This window comes from Salvelinus namaycush, chromosome 5, assembly GCF_016432855.1.
Source record: "Salvelinus namaycush isolate Seneca chromosome 5, SaNama_1.0, whole genome shotgun sequence".
NCBI lineage: Eukaryota > Metazoa > Chordata > Actinopteri > Salmoniformes > Salmonidae > Salvelinus > Salvelinus namaycush.
The window spans coordinates 73924284-73944172 of NC_052311.1; the positions used below are offsets into that span (position 1 = coordinate 73924284).

Consider the following 19889-nt stretch of genomic DNA (forward strand, 5'->3'; position numbering starts at 1 on the left):
TATAACATGAATGAGAAGGCCTAGTCAAACACACATGGAGTTGGTAAAAGAGAAGTGTTACTCACTGAGCAGAGACTCGATGACCACCCTGTAGAGGTCAGCCTGACGATGGGGCTGCCACTGGACACACATACTGGACATCATCACCTGGTAGGTGTTCAGGTTGGTCACGCCCAGGTACACTGAGGGGGGGAGGGGGAGAGAGAGAGAGAGAGAGAGAGAGAGAGAGAGAGAGAGAGAGAGAGAGAGAGAGAGAGAGAGAGAGAGAGAGAGAGAGAGAGAGAGAGAGAGAGAGAGAGAGAGAGAGAGAGAGAGAGAGAGAGAGAGAGAGAGAGAGAGAGAGAGATTTTATAAACACAATCACGATGACAGAAGAACATCACCATCACATCACTATCACCATCACACGATCACAATCAAATCACTATCACATCACAATCACAATCACCTCAAATCACTATCAAATCACAATCACCTCAAATCACTATCAAATCACAATCACATCAAATAACTATCACTTCAAATCACTATCAAATCACAATCACATCAAATCACAATCACATCAAATCACTATCAAATCACATCAAATAACTATCACATCAAATCACTATCAAATCACATCAAATCACTATCACATCAAATAACTATCACATCAAATCACAATCACGTCAAATCACTATCAAATAACTATCAAATAACAATCACATCAAATAACTATCAAATCACAATCACATCAAATCACAATCACCTCAAATCACTATCAAATCACAATCACATCAAATAACTATCACTTCAAATCACTATCAAATCACAATCACATCAAATCACTATCAAATCACAATCACATCAAATCACAATCACTTCAAATCACTATCAAATCACAATCACATCAAATCACAATCACATCAAATCACTATCAAATCACATCAAATAACTATCACATTAAATCACTATCAAATCACATCAAATCACTATCACATCAAATAACTATCACATCAAATCACAATCACGTCAAATCACTATCAAATAACTATCAAATAACAATCACATCAAATAACTATCAAATCACAATCACATCAAATCACAATCACATCAAATCACAATCCCGATCACAATCATGACCCCACCACATCACTATCTACAGTAACATCATGAAGGAACTGAAGCCAACAGCTGACGGAGAATTGCAATCTATCAACCTATCTGATGATATTGACAGATAAAGACCAGGAAGCTGATGGTATTGATAACGTGTCATAATGAAACACTATCGACCTAGCTGTGTAGGCGTGTGTGTCTTTACGGAATTCATTTCATCACTCAAATAAACACATTCTGATTTATGGGAAGAATCCATATGAACTAACGTCCGACTCCTGAGTCCGATCCAACTCCCGTTTGTTATCAAAGAAAAGAAAGGCTATTCATCTTAGTGATTAAATAGTATATGACGTTTTGATAGAGAGCAATAAGTTAAAATCTATTCCCCAATCTTTATGAAAGCTATTAGGAACCGTAAAACAGTTTAAAGAGTGTAAACAGTCTCGAGCAACTTCTCTATTCCGTACAACAACAAACATGTTTTTGAAAAACAAAAAGCTGCAACAACAAACTCATCTTTTTAAAATTATTATTCATTGTTTCATTTTAGAGGAGCAGAAGTTGTTTCCATCTGATAAACACGATACACTTTTCAACCAAATGTCAATGAATCACACAGCTAAACGATCTGACACAGTAACATATGAATTTCTAGAACAGAACGACAACATGTAACACCCATAAAATCAAAGAGCTCTGACACAGCTGTCCGATTAAGACACATCCCGTACACATCGTATTCACATTCTACAACTACTATATCTATACAGTTTGTTACCCGTACACATCGTATTCACATTCTACAACTACTATATCTATACAGTTTGTTACCCGTACACATCGTATTCACATTCTACAACTACTATATCTATACAGTTTGTTACCCGTACACATCGTATTCACATTCTACAACTACTATATCTATACAGTTTGTTACCCGTACACATCGTATTCACATTCTACAACTACTATATCTATACAGTTTGTTACCCGTACACATCGTATTCACATTCTACAACTACTATATCTATACAGTTTGTTACCCGTACACATCGTATTCACATTCTACAACTACTATATCTATACAGTTTGTTACCCGTACACATCGTATTCACATTCTACAACTACTATATCTATTCAGTTTGTTACCCGTACACATCGTATTCACATTCTACAACTACTATATCTATACAGTTTGTTACCCGTACACATCGTATTCACATTCTACAACTACTATATCTATACAGTTTGTTACCCGTACACATCGTATTCACATTCTACAACTACTATATCTATACAGTTTGTTACCCGTACACATCGTATTCACATTCTACAACTACTATATCTATACAGTTTGTTACCCGTACACATCGTATTCACATTCTACAACTACTATATCTATACAGTTTGTTACCCGTACACATCGTATTCACATTCTACAACTACTATATCTATACAGTTTGTTACCCGTACACATCGTATTCACATTCTACAACTACTATATCTATACAGTTTGTTACCCGTACACATCGTATTCACATTCTACAACTACTATATCTATACAGTTTGTTACCCGTACACATCGTATTCACATTCTACAACTACTATATCTATACAGTTTGTTACCCGTACACATCGTATTCACATTCTACAACTACTATATCTATTCAGTTTGTTACCCGTACACATCGTATTCACATTCTACAACTACTATATCTATACAGTTTGTTACCCGTACACATCGTATTCACATTCTACAACTACTATATCTATACAGTTTGTTACCCGTACACATCGTATTCACATTCTACAACTACTATATCTATACAGTTTGTTACCCGTACACATCGTATTCACATTCTACAACTACTATATCTATACAGTTTGTTACCCGTACACATCGTATTCACATTCTACAACTACTATATCTATACAGTTTGTTACCCGTACACATCGTATTCACATTCTACAACTACTATATCTATACAGTTTGTTACCCGTACACATCGTATTCACATTCTACAACTACTATATCTATACAGTTTGTTACCCGTACACATCGTATTCACATTCTACAACTACTATATCTATACAGTTTGTTACCCGTACACATCGTATTCACATTCTACAACTACTATATCTATACAGTTTGTTACCCGTACACATCGTATTCACATTCTACAACTACTATATCTATACAGTTTGTTACCCATCTTCCCGAAAGGGAAAGTCATGAAAACACATGACAGGTGGATTATCTTTCCTCCTTGTGAATAATGTATGTGACAGCCTTTGGATTTGTCCTAAATATCATCCTATTCCCTATAGAGTGCACTACTTTTGACCAGAGTCCTATGGGAGCACTATATATAGGGAATAGGGAACCGTTTGAGACCAGAGTCCTATGGGAGCACTATATAGGGAATAGGGAACCGTTTGAGACCAGAGTCCTATGGGAGCACTATATATAAGGAATAGGTTGAAGTATGTGACGCAGTCTTTAACTTCCTTATACGACCCTTATTAATGAGCTGTATGTATGCATGGACAGACAGCCACTCTGCCGCACTAGGGGCACAAACCTATGGAAGACAAGAGTCAGGTAAAATTGAGCTATTTGTGCATTTAATTATTTAAAGGTCAAACTGACAATGCATGAAATATTGATAGGAATCTTGGTGGTGCATATGCAGATCTAATTATACAGCCAGCGTGAGGAGATGAACTACTGTACAGTGTGTTTGGGGTGAAAGAGAGACTGCAACGCATCATAAGTCATTTGTGTCACGACTTAAATTCCTCTCTCTATAATGGAATAGCTGCCTTGTACAGCGGTGTGGTGGGGGGGCGGATGGGGGTGGGGGGGGGGGGGGGTGGGGTCCACTTATAGCCACATAGAGATGTGCTGCATACATTTAATGCTCAGTATATATCAATTCATGCATTATTCATTTATTCATTCATCCATCCACTCATTAATTCAGTCAGCCATTCAGTCATTCATTGTACATGTATAATATGTATCCGGCTGTAGACATATTGGGCTCCCGAGTGGCACAGCGCTCTAAGGCACTGCATCTACAGTCCCTGGTTCGAATCCAGGCTGTATCACATCCGGCCATGATTGGGAGTCCCATAGGGTGGCTCACAATTGGCCCAGCTTAGTCCAGGTTTGGCCGTCCTAGGCCGTCATTGTAAATAAGAATTTGTTCTTATTTTAACTGACTTGCTAAGTTAAATAAAGGTTAAATAAAGAAAATACATACATATATATATAATATATATATATATTGCTCATGGGTGCAGCTTCCCATTATGGAGGGGCTAGTGGATTGGCAGTATGTCCTGGTTCTGCCAGTTGAGAAGAGATATTATATCACAGTGTGTCTCCTGTCTGTGGAAAATCTCATCTGACTGAGATCCGATGAGTACGCAGCTCTTCTCAGGTAGTCACACAGCAGGACGCTGATGAGAACGCAGCTCTTCTCAGGTAGTCACACGGCAGGACGCTGATGAGAACGCAGCTCTTCTCAGGTAGTCACACGGCAGGACGCTGATGAGAACTCAGCTCTTCTCAGGTAGTCACACGGCAGGACGGTGATGAGAACGCAGCTCTTCTCAGGTAGTCACACAGCAGTACTCTGATGAGAACTCAGCTCTTCTCAGGTAGTCACACGGCAGGACGCGGATGAGAACACAGCTCTTCTCAGGTAGTCACACGGCAGGACGCTGATGAGTACACAGCTCTTCTCAGGTAGTCACACAGCAGGACGCTGATGAGAACGCAGCTCTTCTCAGGTAGTCACACAGCAGGACGCTGATGAGAACACAGCTCTTCTCAGGTAGTCACACAGCAGGACGCTGATGAGAACGCAGCTCTTCTCAGGTAGACACACAGCAGGACGCTGATGAGAACGCAGCTCTTCTCAGGTAGTCACACAGCAGGACGGTGATGAGAACGCAGCTCTTCTCAGGTAGTCACACAGCAGGACGCTGATGAGAACGCAGCTCTTCTCAGGTAGTCACACAGCAGGACGCTGATGAGAACACAGCTCTTCTCAGGTAGTCACACAGCAGGACGCTGATGAGAACACAGCTCTTCTCAGGTAGTCACACAGCAGGACGCTGATGAGGACCCAGCTCTTCTCAGGTAGTCACACAGCAGGACGCTGATGAGAACGCAGCTCTTCTCAGGTAGTCACACAGCAGGACGCTGATGAGAACGCAGCTCTTCTCAGGTAGTCACACAGCAGGACGCTGATGAGAACGCAGCTCTTCTCAGGTAGTCACACAGCAGGACGCTGATGAGAACGCAGCTCTTCTCAGGTAGTCACACAGCAGGACGCTGATGAGAACACAGCTCTTCTCAGGTAGTCACACAGCAGGACGCTGATGAGAACACAGCTCTTCTCAGGTAGTCACACAGCAGGACGCTGATGAGAACACAGCTCTTCTCAGGTAGTCACACGGCAGGACGCTGATGAGAACGCAGCTCTTCTCAGGTAGTCACACAGCAGGACGCTGATGAGAACGCAGCTCTTCTCAGGTAGTCACACAGCAGGACGCTGATGAGAACGCAGCTCTTCTCAGGTAGTCACACAGCAGGACGGTGATGAGAACGCAGCTCTTCTCAGGTTGTCACACAGCAGGACGCTGATGAGTACGCAGCTCTTCTCAGGTAGTCACACAGCAGGACGCTGATGAGAACGCAGCTCTTCTCAGGTAGTCACACAGCAGGACGCTGATGAGAACGCAGCTCTTCTCAGGTTGTCACACAGCAGGACGCTGATGAGAACGCAGCTCTTCTCAGGTAGTCACACAGCAGGACGCTGATGAGAACGCAGCTCTTCTCAGGTAGTCACACAGCAGGACACTGATGAGAACGCAGCTCTTCTCAGGTAGTCACACAGCAGGACGCTGATGAGAACGCAGCTCTTCTCAGGTAGTCACACGGCAGGACGGTGATGAGTACGCAGCTCTTCTCAGGTAGTCACACGGCAGTACGCTGATGTGACGCTCTGCCGACAGCCAGAAGGACTTTATGAAAAAGACAATCTATTTACTTTTGATGAGAAAAGCTCCAAAAAGCATGTATTACTTTACGATGCACCTGCTGATATCACATTTATATGCAAACGGGTGTAAATTTCCTCGACTGTCTGTCTGAATATTGATATTCTCAGCTGTCCGTCAGGGTGGTGAAATCCTCTTCATCAAACAAAGGGAATCTGATGTTATCAGCATAATGTAATGCAAACAGAATACAAAGCTATGTATTACGCTTCCTAAAAGCTTAGTCTCCATGGGCTTTGCATTATGGGGATGAATAGCATGTATCTTTACAAACTGGTTCAGAGGAGCAGACATACACTGCACATACAAAAGTATGTGGACACCCCTTCAAATAGGTGGATTTGGCTATTTTAGCCACACCCGTTGCTGACAGGTGTATAACATTCAGCACACGGCCATGCGATCTCCATAGACAAACATTGGCAGTAGAATGGCTTTACTGAGCTCAGTGACTTTCAAAGTAACACCGTCATAGGATGCCACTTTTTCAACAAGTCAGTTCGTAAAATTTCTGCCCTGCTAGAGCTGCCCCGGTCAACTGTAAGTGCTGTTATTGTGAAGTGGAAACGTCTAGGAACAACAACGACTCAGCCACAAAGTGGTAGGCCAAACAAGCTCACAGAACGGGACCGCCGAGTGCTGAAACGTGTAGTGCGTAAAAATCATCTGTCCTCGGTTGCAACACTCACTACAGAGTTCCAAACTGCCTCTGGAAGCAACGTCAGCACAAGAACTGTTCGTCAGGAGCTTATTAATGAAATGGGTTTTCATGGCCGAGCAGCCGAACACAAGCCTAAGATCCCCATGAGCAATGCCAAGCGTCGGCTGGAGTGGTGTAAAGCTCACCGCCATATATACACACAAGTATGTGAACCTGCCCCAATGCATAGTGCCAACTGTAAAGTTTGGTGGAGGAGCAATAATGGTCTGGAGCTGTTTTTCATGGTTCGGGCCCCTTAGTTCCAGTGAAGGGAAATATTAACGCTACAGCATACATTACATATTACATTATACATTACATACATACATTATATTCTAGATGATTCTGAGCTTCCAACTTTGTGGCCCTTTCCTTTCCCTTTCCTGTTTCAGCATGACAATGCCCCCATGCACAAAGCGAGGTTTGTCGAGGTCTGTGTGGAAGAACTTGACTGGCCTGCACAGAGCCCTGACCTTAACCCCATTGAACACCTTTTGGATGAATTAGGCCGACTGAGAGCCAGGCCTAATCGCCCTACATCAGTGCCCGACCTTACTAATGCTCTTGTGGCTGAATGGAAGCAAGTCCCAGCAGCAATGTTCCAACATCTAGTGGAAAGCCTTCCCAGAAGAGTCGAGGCTGTTATAGCAGCAAAAGGGGGGACCAACTCCATATTAATGTCCATGATTTTGGAATGAGATGTTCGACAAGCAGGTGTCCACATACTTTTAGTCATGTAGTGTACTTCACTTTGAGAACAAACATTTAACACGTCCTCCAAAGTGGCTGTTTGGTATTGGCAGTTGAAAGAGTCAATTCAAAATGGACCCCGAACCCTGAGGTCCCCTTTGTTGTGGTCTTGAACTGGAACTGCAACAGGAGTCTACCTAAACTACCTGAACACCATTCACCAGCCCTAACATGTATCGGTGGTGTGGGGGGTTCGCTGGATCCTGTGGTGTAGGAGGTGATGACATAAACACACATACAGGGTCAGCAACACACACACACACACACATACACACATACAGGGTCAGCAACACACACACACACATACAGGGTCAGCAACACACATACAGGGTCAGCAACACACATACAGGGTCAGCAACACACACACACACACAGACACACATCCTGACCAACAGAGGCAATATATTACATGTCTTGGCGGTGCCCTGGAGTGGTTGGCTGGATCCCGTGGTGTAGGAAGAGATGACCTTCACAGTGTACTCAGTGTCACTCTGCAGGTTCAGGATCAGCATGGTGTTGACGTCGTCTCCCACAAAGGTCTCCAGAGCTGACCCCGGCACTGTAGGAAACACAGAGACTGGCTCAGCAACACACACAGACACACATAGACACACACAGACACACACACACACACACACGCACGTATCATGTTGCACCTAAAGTTCCAACCAAATGTATTTTTGGGCATCTCCGGACAATGAGGCGCTGGCAGAGGGAAGGGAAGAAGGGCAGAGAACATGTATTGTAGTGAGGGTAAGCACCTCTCCACTAACAGACTGAGGCAGAGCCCCCTGTTCCTCTTGTTGTAGAAGGCATTCAATCTAGGTGGAGGACCCATTTCTCTGGACCACAGGGCAGGGTATTAAATCTAGGTGGAGGAACCCATTTCTCTGGACCACATGGCAGGGTATTAAATCTAGGTGGAGGACCTATTTCTCTGGACCACATGGCAGGGTATTAAATCTAGGTGGAGGACCCATTTCTCTGGACCACATGGCAGGGTATTAAATCTAGGTGGAGGACCCATTTCTCTGGACCACATGGCAGGGTATTAAATCTAGGTGGAGGAACCCATTTCTCTGGACCACATGGCAGGGTATTAAATCTAGGTGGAGGACCTATTTCTCTGGACCACATGGCAGGGTATTAAATCTAGGTGGAGGACCCATTTCTCTGGACCACATGGCAGGGTATTAAATCTAGGTGGAGGACCCATTTCTCTGGACCACAGGGCAGGGTATTAAATCTAGGTGGAGGACCCATTTCTCTGGACCACAAGGTAGAGCATTAAATCTAGGTGGAGGACCCATTTCTCTGGACCACAGGGCAGGCTATTAAATCTAGGTGGAGGAACCCATTTCTCTGGACCACATGGCAGGGTATTAAATCTAGGTGGAGGACCTATTTCTCTGGACCACATGGCAGGGTATTAAATCTAGGTGGAGGATCCATTTCTCTGGACCACATGGCAGGGTATTAAATCTAGGTGGAGGACCCATTTCTCTGGACCACAAGGTAGAGCATTAAATCTAGGTGGAGGACCCATTTCTCTGGACCACAGGGCAGGCTATTAAATCTAGGTGGAGGACCCATTTCTCTGGACCACAAGGTAGAGCATTAAATCTAGGTGGAGGACCCATTTCTCTGGCCCACAGGGCAGGGTATTACATCTAGGTGGAGGACCCATTTCTCTGGACCACAGGGCAGAGCATTAAATCGAGGTGGAGAACCCATTTCTCTGGACCACAGGGCATTAAATCTAGGTTGAGGACCCATTTCTCTGGACCACAAAGCAGGGCATTACATCTAGGTGGAGGACCCATTTCTCTGGACCACAAGGCAGGGCATTACATCTAGGTGGAGGACCCATTTCTCTGGACCACATGACAGGGCATTAAATCTAGGTGGAGGACCCATTTCTCTGGACCACAGGGCAGGGCATTAAATCTAGGTGGAGGACCCATTTCTCTGGACCACAGGGCAGGGTATTAAATCTAGGTGGAGGACCCATTTCTCTGGACCACAGGACATGGTATTACATCTAGGTGGAGGACCCATTTCTCTGGACCACAGGGCAGGGTATTACATCTAGGTGGACCCATTTCTCTGGACCACAGGGCAGGCTATTAAATCTAGGTGAAGGACCCATTTCTCTGGAACACAGGGCATTAAATCTAGGTGAAGGACCCATTTCTCTGGAACACAGGGCATTACATCTAGGTGGAGGACCCATTTCTCTGGACCACAAGGCAGGGCATTACATCTAGGTGGAGGATCCATTTCTCTGGACCACATGGCAGGGTATTACATCTAGGTGGAGGACCCATTTCTCTGGACCACAGGGCAGGCTATTAAATCTAGGTGGAGGACCCATTTCTCTCGACCACAGGGCAGGGCATTAAATCTAGGTGGAGGAACCCATTTCTCTCGACCACAGGGCAGTTTAAAGAGCTTCTAATAGAAAGCAGAGGCTCACACAGTCACAGGATGCAACCCAAATGGAAACCAATCCCCTATGTAGTGCACTACTTTTGACCGGAGCCCTTTGGATCCTTGTCAAAAGTAGTGCACTATAATAGGGAATAGGGTCCCCATAGGGCTCTGGTCAAAAGTAGTGGACTATATAGGGAATAGGGTCCCCATAGGGCTCTGGTCAAAAGTAGTGGACTATATAGGGAATAGGGTCCCCATAGGGCTCTGGTCAAAAGTAGTGGACTATATAGGGAATAGGGTCCCCATAGGGCTCTGGTCAAAAGTAGTGGACTATTAGGGAATAGGGTCCCCATAGGGCTCTGGTCAAAAGTAGTGCACTATATAGGGACCAGGTTTCTATTTGGAACACAACCACAGACTCTTTCTTCTTTCTGTTCTCATGTAGTTTCTCCATGTAGGAAACAAAGATGAGGGATATTTCCCCACACGCTGTGTTACACCCACATCAGGCCTTCTGTTTACAATGGAAAAGACTGAGACGGTACATTTTACATTTACATTTTAGTCATTTAGCAGACGCTCTTATCCAGAGCGACTTACAGTAGAGTGCATACATTTTATTACATTTTACATACTGAGACAAGGATATCCCTACCGGCCAAACCCTCCCTAACGACGCTATGCCAATTGTGCGTCGCCCCACGGACCTCCCGGTTGCGGCCGGCTGCGACAGAGCCTGGGCGCGAACCCAGCCCAGCCTGGGAGCGAACCCAGAGACTCTGGTGGCGCAGCTAGCACTGCGATGCAGTGCCCTAGACCACTGCGCCACCCGGGAGACGGTAGACAGAATAATGGTGTTTAAAAGACTGTCTGAGACGGTAGACGGAATAATGGTGTTTAAAAGACAGTCTGAGACGGTAGACAGAATAATGGTGTTTAAAAGACAGTCTGAGATGGTAGACGGAATAATGGTGTTTAAAAGACTGTCTGGGACGGTAGACTGAATAATGGTGTTTAAAAGACTGTCTGGGACGGTAGACAGAATAATGGTGTTTAAAAGACAGTCTGAGATGGTAGACGGAATAATGGTGTTTAAAAGACTGTCTGGGACGGTAGACAGAATAATGGTGTTTAAAAGACTGTCTGGGACGGTAGACGGAATAATGGTGTTTAAAAGACTGTCTGGGACGGTAGACAGAATAATGGTGTTTAAAAGACAGTCTGAGATGGTAGACGGAATAATGGTGTTTAAAAGACAGTCTGAGACGGTAGACAGAATGAGACAGGTCTGTATTGTAACAGGTGAGTATTGTAACAGGTGTGTATTGTAACAGGTGTGTATTGTAACAGGTGTGTATTGTAACAGGTGTGTATTGTAACAGGTGAGTATTGTAACAGGTCTGCATTGTAACATGTGTGTATTGTAACAGGTGTGTATTGTAACAGGTGTGTATTGTAACAGGTGTGTATTGTAACAGGTCTGTAGTGTAACAGGTGTGTATTGTAACAGGTGTGTATTGTAACAGGTGTGTATTGTAACAGGTGTGTATTGTAACAGGTCTGTATTGTAACAGGTCTGTATTGTAACAGGTCTGTAGTGTAACAGGTCTGTAGTGTTACAGGTGTGTATTGTAACAGGTGTGTACGTACCAGAGGTGGGTTGGTAGACTACCCTGAAGCCCAAGGTGGGAGAAGGAGGCGTGTCCCAGGTGATGCGGAAGCGGCTGAACCACTCCTCAGACACCCTCAGGTTGCTAGGCGCCGAGAGGGGCACTGACAAAACAAGAGTAGTAGAGAAACTGTCACTTATACACTGTGGTTTACGGTAAAATGGTGTGAATATACGGTTCAAAAAGATTGGTAGAGAAACTGTCACTTATACACTGTGGTTTACGGTAAAATGGTGTGAATATACGGTTCAAAAAGATTGGTAGAGAAACTGTCACTTATACACTGTGGTTTACGGTACACTGTTAGGCTGCAGTCAATTGTTATGGTACTGCACCAATATGCAAACCACAGATTCCATCCATCCAAAACATTGAGAGTTATTCAAGTCACATGTATGTGTGATTTATGAACGATTGTGTTTTTACAAGGTTTGGGGTTTCATTTGGAATACAAGCTCGCCAAAGCCAAAGGGACTGTACTCTCTCTGCTCTCTACTTTAAAAACATATTGGACTTATAGTTACTGTGGCATTTTCATTTAAATGTTAAAGAGGAGACAATCCTAGTCTGGAAAAGCACCCCTATCCCTGTAGACTGCACTACTTTTGGTCTGAGCCTTATGGGCCGTGCAGCGGTACACAACTACAACTTGAGACGGTCCTGTCACACAGATTTCTTAGGTGACAAAGATCCGGATGGATATTGTCATTTATCAGCGTAGTAACAAACCCCCCACCTCGCAACCCATGCAACCCTAAACAGTTCACACTGTTCACACCCTTCTTGTTGGCAGAGAGAAAACATTGCAGTTTTAAAACTAATTTCCTGCATTTCTACACATTATGCCATGGAGCGAAGGGGAAATGGAGCAGTTTTAAAGCTAACTTCCTGCATTTCTACACATTTTCCATGGAGCGAAGGGGAAATGCAGCAGTTTTAAAGCTAACTTCCTGCATTTCTACACATTTTCCATGGAGCGAAGGGGAAATGGAGCAGTTTTAAAGCTAACTTCCTGCATTTCTACACATTTTCCATGGAGCGAAGGGGAAATGGAGCAGTTTTAAAACTAACTTCCTGCATTTCTACACATTTTCCATGGAGCGAAGGGGAAATGTAGCAGTTTTAAAGCTAACTTCCTGCATTTCTACACATTTTCCATGGAGCGAAGGGGAAATGGAGCAGTTTTAAAACTAACTTCCTGCATTTCTACACATTTTCCATGGAGCGAAGGGGAAATGGAGCAGTTTTAAAGCTAACTTCCTGCATTTCTACACATTTTCCATGGAGCGAAGGGGAAATGGAGCAGTTTTAAAGCTAACTTCCTGCATTTCTACACATTTTCCATGGAGCGAAGGGGAAATGGAGCAGTTTTAAAACTAACTTCCTGCATTTCTACACATTTTCCATGGAGCGAAGGGGAAATGGAGCAGTTTTAAAGCTAGCTTCCTACAATTCTACACATTTTCCATGGAGCGAAGGGGAAATGGAGCAGTTTTAAAGCTAACTTCCTGCATTTCTACACATTTTCCATGGAGCGAAGGGGAAATGGAGCAGTTTTAAAACTAACTTCCTGCATTTCTACACATTTTCCATGGAGCGAAGGGGAAATGGAGCAGTTTTAAAGCTAACTTCCTACATTTCTACACATTTTCCATGGAGCGAAGGGGAAATGGAGCAGTTTTAAAGCTAACTTCCTGCATTTCTACACATTTTCCATGTCTTGTGTTCATAATGATACGAGGAGTCGAACCCCAACCAACATTTTTATTTCTTTATTTTTAGTCGGTGGCCGCGGTCAGTACTGACCCCGTTCTGTATCCGGATCCGGCCCGCGGTCCACCTGTTGAGTATGACTGATGTAGTGAATAGGATACCGTTTTGGATGCATCACCAGCTTGCTATTGGTAGAGTGTTTAATCATTCAGACAATGATGTTGAGCTGAGTGTATATAATCAATTACAGCATGAGGAAGTGTTTTAGTGGCTCGTGACTGAGAACAGAATGACTGTGTGACTATGAATGGCTTTCATTAAGCTTATTAATGGACATGATCAATAATTGCTGGCTGTCCGTTTACACCGTCCTCAGAGGGTGACGACAGGGAACCGACACACTGGGTACATTTACCACCTGCTGTAACTAGTCTAACAGAGGTGATTCAGTGAACTTAGTGTGATTGGTATCTAGATGGATAACCCTCCTCAACCTAATGAGAGGTGGCTCAGTGAACTTAGTGTGATTGGGATCTAGATGGATAACCCTCCTCAACCTAATGAGAGGTGGTTCAGTGAACTTAGTGTGATTGGGATCTAGATGGATAACCCTCCTCAACCTAATGAGAGGAGGCTCAGTGAACTTAGTGTGATTGGGATCTAGATGGATAACCCTCCTCAACCTAATGAGAGGTGATGCAGTGAACTTAGTGTGATTGGTATCTAGATGGATAACCCTCCTCAACCTAATGAGAGGTGGCTCAGTGAACTTAGTGTGATTGGTATCTAGATGGATAACCCTCCTCAACCTAATGAGAGGTGATTCAGTGAACTTAGTGTGATTGGTATCTAGATGGATAACCCTCCTCAACCTAATGAGAGGTGATTCAGTGAACTTAGTGTGATTGGGATCTAGATGGATAACCCTCCTCAACCTAATGAGAGGAGGCTCAGTGAACTTAGTGTGATTGGTATCTAGATGGATAACCCTCCTCAACCTAATGAGAGGTGATGCAGTGAACTTAGTGTGATTGGTATCTAGATGGATAACCCTCCTCAACCTAATGAGAGGTGATTCAGTGAACTTAGTGTGATTAGGATCTAGATGGATAACCCTCCTCAACCTAATGAGAGGTGGCTCAGTGAACTTAGTGTGATTGGTATCTAGATGGATAACCCTCCTCAACCTAATGAGAGGTGATTCAGTGAACTTAGTGTGATTGGTATCTAGATGGATAACCCTCCTCAACCTAATGAGAGGTGATGCAGTGAACTTAGTGTGATTGGTATCTAGATGGATAACCCTCCTCAACCTAATGAGAGGTGGCTCAGTGAACTTAGTGTGATTGGTATCTAGATGGATAACCCTCCTCAACCTAATGAGAGGTGGCTCAGTGAACTTAGTGTGATTGGTATCTAGATGGATAACCCTCCTCAACCTAATGAGAGGTGGCTCAGTGAACTTAGTGTGATTGGTATCTAGATGGATAACCCTCCTCAACCTAATGAGAGGTGGCTCAGTGAACTTAGTGTGATTGGTATCTAGATGGATAACCCTCCTCAACCTAATGAGAGGTGGCTCAGTGAACTTAGTGTGATTGGTATCTAGATGGATAACCCTCCTCAACCTAATGAGAGGTGGCTCAGTGAACTTAGTGTGATTGGTATCTAGATGGATAACCCTCATCAACCTAATGAGAGGTGGCTCAGTGAACTTAGTGTGATTGGTATCTAGATGGATAACCCTCCTCAACCTAATGAGAGGAGGCTCAGTGAACTTAGTGTGATTGGTATCTAGATGGATAACCCTCCTCAACCTAATGAGAGGTGGCTCAGTGAACTTAGTGTGATTGGTATCTAGATGGATAACCCTCCTCAACCTAATGAGAGGTGGCTCAGTGAACTTAGTGTGATTGGTATCTAGATGGATAACCCTCCTCAACCTAATGAGAGGTGGCTCAGTGAACTTAGTGTGATTGGTATCTAGATGGATAACCCTCCTCAACCTAATGAGAGGTGATGCAGTGAACTTAGTGTGATTGGTATCTAGATGGATAACCCTCCTCAACCTAATGAGAGGTGATGCAGTGAACTTAGTGTGATTGGTATCTAGATGGATAACCCTCCTCAACCTAATGAGAGGTGATGCAGTGAACTTAGTGTGATTGGTATCTAGATGGATAACCCTCCTCAACCAAATGCCTACGATTTGATTTTGATTTGATTTATTTTACTACAGTGTCATGCATCTTCAGGATGCCCCGCCCACATGGAGTCATGCATCTTCAGGATGCCCCGCCCACATGGAGTCATGCATCTTCAGGATGCCCCGCCCACATGGAGTCATGCATCTTCAGGATGCCCCGCCCACATGGAGTCATGCATCTTCAGGATGTCCCACCCACATGGAGTCATGCATCATCAGGATGTCCCGCCCACATGGAGTCATGCATCTTCAGGATGCCCCGCCCACATGGAGTCATGCATCTTCAGGATGCCCCGCCCACATGGAGTCATGCATCATCAGGATGCCCCGCCCACATGGAGTCATGCATCATCAGGATGCCCCGCCCACATGGAGTCATGCATCTTCAGGATGCCCCGCCCACATGGAGTCATGCATCATCAGGATGCCCCGCCCACATGGAGTCATGCATCATCAGGATGCCCCGCCCACATGGAGTCATGCATCTTCAGGATGCCCCGCCCACATGGAGTCATGCAGCATCAGGATGTCCCGCCCACATGGAGTCATGCATCATCAGGATGTCCCGCCCACATGGAGTCATGCATCTTCAGGATGTCCCGCCCACATGGAGTCATGCATCTTCAGGATGCCCCGCCCACATGGAGTCATGCATCTTCAGGATGCCCTGCCCACATGGAGTCATGCATCTTCAGGATGCCCCGCCCACATGGGCTTATAAGACACTGTATTTGCTGTAGCAAAATAAAATAGTCATGTATATACACACACACACACACACACACACACACACACACACACACACACACACACACACACACACACACACACACACACACACACACACACACACACACATATATATATATAAACAGTACCAGTCAAAAGTTTGAACACATCTACTCATCCAAGGGTTTTCATTGGTTTTACTATTTTCTACATTGTAGAATAATAGTAAAGACATCACAACTATGAAATAACACGTGGATTCATGTAGTAACCAAAACATTTGACTTTCTTCAAAGTGGCCACCCTTTGCCTTGATGACAGCTTTGCACACTCTTGGCATTCTCTCAACCAGTGTCACGGCCGTCATAGGGAGGAGACCAAGGCGCAGCGTGGTATGCGTACATTCTTATTTATTAATAAGAATGAACACTGAACAAAACTAACAAAATAACTAAACTAACCGTGAAGCTATACAAATGAGTGCTGAACAGGCAACTACACATTGACAAGAACCCACAAATACCCAAGGGAAAATGGCTACCTAAATATGGTCCCCAATCAGAGACAACGATAAACAGCTGCCTCTGATTGGGAACCATAATCAGGCCACCATAGACTTACAAATACCTAGACCTGCTAAAACCCCTAGACTTACAAAAAACCCTAGACAATACAAAACTAGCATACCCACCCTAGTCACACCCTGACCTAACCAAAATAATAAAGACAACATAGATAACTACGGTGCGTGACAACCAGCATCATGAGGTAGTCACCTGGAATGCATTTTAATTAACAGGTGTGCCTTGTTAAAAGTTCATTTGTGGAATTTCCTACCTTCTTTATGCATTTGAGCCAATCAGTTGTGTTGTGACAAGGTAAAGGTGGCATACAGAAGTTAGCCCTATTTGGTAAAAGACCAAGTCCATATTATGGCAAGAACAGCTCAAATAAGCAAAGAGAAACGACAGTCCATCATTACTTTAAGACATGAAGGTCAGTCAATACGGAAAATGTCAAGAACTTTGAAAGTTTATTCAAGTGCAGTAGCAAAAACCATCACGCGCTATGATGAAACTGGCTCTCATGAGGACCGCCACAGATGTGTCTGTTACTTAAAACTTTGAGGCTGGTAACTCCAATGAACTTTTCCTCTGAAGCAGAGGTAACTCTGGGTCTTCCTTTCCTGTGGTGGTCCTCATGAGAGCCAGTTTCATCGTAGCGCTTGATGGTTTTTGCAATTGCACTTGAAGAAACTTTCAAAGTTCTTGACATTTGTCGGATTGACTGACCCTCAAGTCTTAAAGTATTGATGGACTGTCGTTTCTCTTTGCTTATTTGAGTTGTTCTTGCCATAGTGTGGACTTGGTCTTTTACCAAATAGGGCTATCTTCTGTATGCCACAACACAAATGATTGGCTCAAATGCATCAAGAAGGAAACAAATTCCACAAATTCACTTTTAACAAGGCACTCCTGTTAATTGAAATGCATTCCAGGTGACTACCTCATGAAGCTGGTTAAGAGAATGCCAAGAGTGTGCAAAGCTGTCATCAAGGCAAAGGGTGGCCACTTTGAAGAATCTCAAATACAAAAATATATTTTGATTTGTTTAACACTTTTTTGGTTACTACATGATTCCATATGTGATATTTCATAGTTTTGATGTTTATATAGAAATAGGTGACTAGTGATCAATATAGAACTTTAATTGCATCGTAACATTTACCATACACCCCACACAATAGAGCCAGGTCTAAACCCCAGTCATCACACTAGCTACAAGACCAGCTTCATAGAACCATCCACAAGGCTGTACTCACATGTTCTGCCCACAGAAGACACACTGATGCCGTCCTGTCCATCTGTGTAGACTGGGGTGACCGTCACCTTGTGCTCTGTGTCAGACAGCAGAGGCTGGAGAAGGACTGTGGTCTGCTGCCCAGGCACCAGGACCTGGCGGGTAGAGATTATACATAGTGTTACACAGAGAGAGAGAGAGTGTGTGTGTGTGTGTGTGTGTGTGTGTGTGTGTGTGTGTGTGTGTGTGTGTGTGTGTGTGTGTGTGTGTGTGTGTGTGTGTGTGTGTGTGTGTGTGTGTGTGTGTGTGTGTGTGTGCGTGCGTGCGTGCGTGCGTGCGTGCGTGCGTGCGTGCGTGTGTGCGTGCGAGAGCATAAGCCTGAGGGTTTCTCCTCAGAAATATATCTGACCTCCAAGTGTGTCATATTTCACTGCTACCGACACATCATTAATCAAACATATCGTAACGTCTCATCTAGCCTGTTGATTGGCCAGTTCCCACAGTGGCCAGTGGCTGAACTGATACTTGGCTTTGGGTATGAGGCTGATACGTGGTTTGAAGTTCTTTCCAAACATTTTCACTGCTCTATTCTTCCATTTTTTTCTCATTAACAAAATTGGCCTCAATGACAAGACAGTTAAACCTGATATGTTGGTAATGACAAGAAGGATTAACATCTATGAAAATCCCAAATCGCACCCTATTCCCTATTTAGTGCACTACTTTTGACCAGGGACCATAGGGTTCCTGTTCCTAAAATAGTGCACTATATAGGGAATAGGGTTCCATTTGGGACATAAACAAAGTTTGCCTGATATTACCTCTCTGCATAATCATGAGCAGATTAGTTGTATCACGCTGTTCTGGTCGCTCATTAGACTCTTAGACCACAGTTAAAAATATGATATAAAAATAAGTTCCCAAAGGATGTTACCAAAAAAAAAAAGTTGAAATGGTAAAACGTTCCCTGAGAAAGTACAACTATGTAAAATGAATAACATTTTAGTATCATTACTTGGAATTAGATCTTGTATGACAGCCTCACCGTATAAACTATTTACAAGTCCTCTGTGATCCATCTTCCCTGGTCGTTCTGGGCCTTTTCTTTGTTATCCCATCTTGTGAAGTGTCAAGCCCCATACCCTGGAAATGCACTGTCCACCAGGCATGTGGTGTTTAAATGGGAACTGCCAAGTAGTTGGTCGAGCCCAAAGTGAACGTTCCTAAATGTCCTCTCTAAGAAGCCATATCCTCACATGCAGAGGAGTGAGAGGCTAAACCCAACCCCCATCCCTATCCTCCATCCCATCTCCTGCCCTGTCAGACCCCACACCAGAGCTGGACTGTCCTGACTCCTGCACAACAACTCTGATTAGCGGAGCTGTCCAATAGACACGTGGTGCTGAAACAGACTTGCCAGGGGGAGTTAGCTTGACTCAGCCCAAAACTAAACGATCTGAAAGTCCCAACTGTTCTCTCTAAGGAGCATGTCCTCACAGGTCTCTACTTCAGTCTGTGGGGTAATTGGGATTCTTCAGAAAAATAAAAAAATTCTCTCTATGTGTGTCCCAAATGACACCCTATTCCCTAATAGTGCACTACTTTAGGCCAGAGCCCTAGGGCCCTATATAGGGAATAGGGTGCTGTATGGGGTGCAGCCAGTGTGTTCCATTCGTTCCTCAGTGACCCAAATGCTTGTTGAAAAGATAATGGA

At 44.1% G+C, this 19889-nt stretch overlaps 1 protein-coding gene across 1 annotated transcript in view; it reads right to left on the reverse strand.

Annotated features, from left to right (window-relative positions):
* The window catches only part of col14a1a (collagen, type XIV, alpha 1a), a 237202-nt gene that overhangs the window by 125062 nt on the left and 92251 nt on the right, over positions 1–19889 (reverse strand). Inside the window, exons 20-23 of the mRNA XM_038995206.1 lie at positions 18198–18330; positions 11708–11830; positions 8034–8183; positions 66–182 (exon numbers count right to left, since the gene is read on the reverse strand). Coding sequence (XP_038851134.1) covers positions 66–182; positions 8034–8183; positions 11708–11830; positions 18198–18330 — 523 coding nt within the window. The remainder of the gene's footprint in view (positions 1–65; positions 183–8033; positions 8184–11707; positions 11831–18197; positions 18331–19889) is intronic.